The 4,860-nt window shown below is 34.3% G+C and overlaps 1 protein-coding gene across 1 annotated transcript; it reads left to right on the plus strand.

Annotated features, from left to right (window-relative positions):
• Positions 1 to 2,339: 2,339 nt before the first annotated feature.
• LOC133286773 (uncharacterized) lies at positions 2,340 to 4,525 on the plus strand. Its single transcript, XM_061484221.1, has 4 exons — positions 2,340 to 2,950; positions 3,200 to 3,243; positions 3,755 to 3,807; positions 3,898 to 4,525. The coding sequence occupies exons 1-4, from the start codon at positions 2,666 to 2,668 to the stop codon at positions 4,509 to 4,511; spliced, it is 996 nt and encodes a 331-aa protein (XP_061340205.1). The 5' UTR covers positions 2,340 to 2,665; the 3' UTR covers positions 4,512 to 4,525.
• Positions 4,526 to 4,860: the final 335 nt, after the last annotated feature.

Below are 4,860 nucleotides of genomic sequence, written 5' to 3' on the forward strand. Positions count from 1 at the left end.
ATTCATCAACATGAATATAACTACATAGGCCATATTTACACATTAACCAAAAAGAATACAAGTTCTATCAAAATTGACCTACAAGTGCATATCACTCCAAAATATATAGTGTCACTCTAAAATACTCCAAGTGGGCTAAGCATGCTCCTTAAGGAATTAGAATTTGTTTTCTTCTTGGTTTCTTGAAAGGGTTGAGTGTTGGGAGAGATTGAGTGACGATTCTATGAAAGATTGAGTAAAGATTCTTGAAAGGCTAAGCAGGCTCCTCATGGGTTGGACAAAGTTTTGCACAAAGAGGAAGAAAGGGAGATTTTATATTCGGCCAAGGAGAAAGAAAATATGTAAGACACAATGGAGAGGATAGAGACTTTGAGGAAAAGTGAGAAAATTTGGTCTTCTGACTTAGTCAAAATCTTCTTAGACTTTTTTTGTGTGTGACTTAATCTTGTGTTCTATGTGTCAAGCTTTAATTAAATCTCACACAAACTCTAATTTATTGGCTATTAACTTAGGCTCACAAAACTATATAGAATGAGTTTCACTAAATTATTTCTAAGTTTTGGCAACTTTTGCTTAATTATATTTTTGTCCCAAAACTTTTAATAATTGCACTTTTCCCCAAAAAGCGACTTAACTTAAAGAGTAAAGCCCTTTTTGGGTCTCTAACAAAAAACACGGTTCCTACTTTTGTCTCATACAAAAAAAACTCATATTAGTCATTTTTTAGGGATTAAATTGGATTTTGATTGAATTTTTGAAGGATCACATTTTCAAAGAACTAGAATTGTAAATGGATGAATAAAGTTGACTTTGTTTTGTAAAGGATGAAAGTGGAGACCGTATTTTTTGTTAGGGATGCAACAGAGACTTTACTCTAATTTAAATTTTAGACTTTTATCAAATTAACTCTTTTTAGTTACTAAATAATTTTTATTTGCATAATTTAATTATTTGGGTTATTATAGTATTGCACGATGATGGTGGGGCGAGATGGTGGTGGGTGTGGCACAATGACCTACGTATAGGAAAAGAAGAAAGAAAATAGGAAAGGGTATTAATTAAGGGGTTTGATTTCTCATGTTGCATGAGAATTCAATTCTCATGTTGTGACTCAATTAGTGGTGAACCCCACATTTATTAAAAAAAGAAAAAGAAAAGAAAATTTTTACACGCAAATCGAAGAGTCACAACATAAGAATTGAATTCTTATGCAACATAAGAAAATGTTTTTCCATTAATCAAAAGGATCAAAATGATGTCATTGACGGCTAAAAAAAAGAATTTTGCGATATGAAAAATATAAACCTCTAATTAAGTAATTTTAATAATTAGAAAACATGAATCATTTAAGATAGAACATATAAAACTAATATACAGTTAACATAAATATAATAAAATTTTAATTTATCTTATATTTGCTAATATAATATATAATATTATAAAAATATAAACCTTAATTTAAAATACAAACGTTAACATTTTACACATATGCCAGCTTTAGTAAATAAAATATCATAATTTGTTGAAGTATTATGATATCCCAGTTTTTAATCTAAACAAAAAATAAAGAGTAAACACCCTTTTTGGTCCCTGACAATATCTACGAAATCCTTTTTAGTCCCTGACAATAAAAAAGGACCAAATTGGTCCCTAAAATTATGAAAAAAGGGCCACATTAGTCCTTATGTCAACTCCTCCGTCACTAACGTGGCCCTTTTTTCATACTGTTAGGGACCAATTTGGTCCTTTTTTATTGCCAGGGACTAAAAAGAATTTCGTAGATATTGTCATGGACTAAAAATGGTGTTTACTCAAAAATAAAAAGAATAATCTAAAAGCATAAAAAATATTAATAAAGCAATTCACGTGATACATATATGGCATATGTACAGTAATTATTTTGCATTATGAATTCTTCCTATATAATGGAAAAGAATAAGAATTGACTAGAGAACATATGGGTCCTTGTTAAGGAGGGTCACGGTTGTGGGGACCACAGTCCTTCTTAAAAGTATAAACGATAGAGCCACCCACTCCTCCTTCGCTTCCCTCTTTCTTGTTCTTTTATCATAATTTTTGTTTTTTTATTTTCTCAATTTTGTAAATATAAAAATTTGAACAATAAATTTCTAATTTTCTATTTGCTAATTCTCCCGTATCCACCCTGTCATCCTTGTCCGTACTCTGTCTTTTTCTTCTTTCTCTTTCTTCCACCGGCTACCGCCCAACCCAGTCACCATCCCCACACGTGCCTCCCATCCCAAAAACTAGTCACACGTGCCTCCCTCACCCATACAAGTGATACAACAACACCCTTCTTTCTGTGGTGCAACAAATAAAAAAGCTAGACACAAATCCATAGCACCGAAACATATAAGGAGAGAGAAAGTGTGCGTGTGTTTGTGCCAGTGAGATAAGAGACTTTGATAGAATCATAAAAGCTTAAATTTTTCTTGGTCTTTGTGGGCTTGAAGTAAATGGGTGTTTAGTATTTACCCCTTTTTTTTTTTTTTTTTTTTTTTCTCTTTCTCTATGTGTTCTATTCTATCATTATTTTCCTTGAAATCTAACTTGAAAGATCGTTTCTGGGGTGTGAGAATTTCAAAGTCTATTGGTGTTTCTGAACTAAATCTGGTGAGATAGAAGAAGTTCCCTTCTTGCACCGATGAGGATCCGGAAGAGACAAGTGCCTTTCCCCCTCTCGCCGGTGACTCTCTCAGATCCCAACCGGATCAACCGGTCACCGGTTTTGTTGCAACTCAACAATGCTACCACCACCTCACCAAAACCTTTTTGCACTTATGGTTCGGCTACTGCACCAATACCCCTCTTGGATCGTTCTCAGCCGTCTGATCAGCCACTCCCACCGATCGGGAAAACATCCGACGGCTATGATGATTCCTCCGGTTGTGAGGGTGGGGCACACCAGAACAAGCAAGACTACTATATGGTTAGTGAAAATATATCACATGTATCATTTTAATTTTTGTTTTTGTCCCATTTTTTTGGGGATTTTATAGTGTGATGAGTTTGTAAATTAGTGCACTTTTGTTCAACATGGGGTTGGTGTAATTTTATTTTTATTTTTTATTTTTTATTTTACACTCTCAAAGGGGGACATTAGGAGTAACCAACCATGTCTTAGTGGATCCTATGTATTTGTCTTTTTTTTTTTTTTTGGTGTGTGATTGATTTGCAGGTGGAAGATGAGGGAGTAGGGGGACAGAAGGGCAACGATACCAGGTAAGAATGAAACCAAGACATGAATTAAAATAAATAAATAAAAAAAATGAAATTTTTTCCTCTCTTATTCTTTCATGAAATCTTGTAGTTAAAAAAAGTTGAAAACATGGAGACCCATAACTTGATTTTAACCACCATGGAAAAAGAAATAAACATTTAAATTATTTATTTATTTAATATATATACCACCAAAACAGATGAATAAAAAAGAAAAGCACTGTCAGTGGAAATACTATTGAAAGTGTTTTAAATGAGAGCTTTGTGTAGGCACCATATATATACCCTCCTATCTTAGCCATCGTTTTTTTTTCTTTAAATTGGCTAATTATGTAGCATTTGCCCTTGAATTGCATTAGTAGGTAGAACCAAATGCTGGTCCCCAACTACATCACATCTCTTTCTTTCAAAATATTACATTCCTTCTATTTTTCATCTTTTCCCTTTTCGCTGTAAATTGTTTGTGTATATATAAATGAGGTTGTGGTTCTTTCTGGGTCTTCTTTGTTTGTAGGAAAGAAGGCATCTTGTGTGGGTCTTTCTCACCGCCAAGCCCTTCAAAACAAGGTAACAAACATGAATGTGTTGTCACAATGCATGAATATTTTATCACTCAATGGTGTTAACTTAGTTAGAGAGTATATACATGCATGGCAGATATGAGATGGTGCGAGGGAGAGAAAGCTTTTCCACCGAAGAAACGAAGAGGGAGCTTGATAGAGAATAGCAACAACAACAACAACAATAATAATACTAAGAGAAAGATGAAGTTGAAGATGAAGACAAAGTTGAACAAGAAATGTTCAGCACAAGATGATGATACTAAAGAAGGGGAAGATAACAATGCAGAAGAAGAGGAAAGAGAAACAAAACCTGATGTGAACGTTGGTAATAAGAAGAGGGTAAGGGGTGGTGCACTCATGGAAGGTTCACGGTGCAGTCGTGTGAATGGGAGAGGATGGAGGTGCTGTCAACAAACCCTTGTGGGTTACTCATTGTGTGAGCATCACTTGGGTAAGGGAAGGTTAAGAAGCATGACAAGTGTAAGAAGCAGGTCTATTGCTACAACCACTACTATTGCACCAAGGAACATGCAAACCAAGTGTGTCAATGATTCCTTGGACAATGATAGTGAAGACAATGACGAGAAGAAGCCAGTGATGAATACAAAGAAGAAGATGAAGCTTGGAATAGTAAAAGCTCGATCCATAAGCAGCTTGCTTGGACAAACAAATAATGAAATTACTGTAGCTGATGAGAATAACAAGTAAGGCGAAAACTAGGTGCAGAAAAATGTTATTATTTCATGTACTTGTTTTTGAAAGAAGTTTTCATAATGAACCTTTGTCTTGTACGTGGGTGCAAATTTGATTCCTTAATATTTGCATGTGTTTTCTATGTTATCGTTTTCTTATTCATGTTTTGTGAAGCTTTGTTTGGGAAGTATTTTTCTTTCATCTCTCGGTCTCCTGTGATGAGATAAGTATCATTAAGGAGTAAATATCCTTTTGGATCCCTAACAAAAAATACGGTCCCCACTTTAGTCCTTTACAAAAATAAATTAGTCAGTTAGTCCCTAACAAATTCAAAGTGGATCCATTTTAGTCCTTTTGAGGGACT

The sequence above is a fragment of the Gastrolobium bilobum genome, unplaced genomic scaffold, assembly GCF_033153095.1.
Source record: "Gastrolobium bilobum isolate Gb01-03AN ecotype WA unplaced genomic scaffold, APGP_CSIRO_Gbil_v1 utg58405, whole genome shotgun sequence".
Classification (NCBI taxonomy): domain Eukaryota; kingdom Viridiplantae; phylum Streptophyta; class Magnoliopsida; order Fabales; family Fabaceae; genus Gastrolobium; species Gastrolobium bilobum.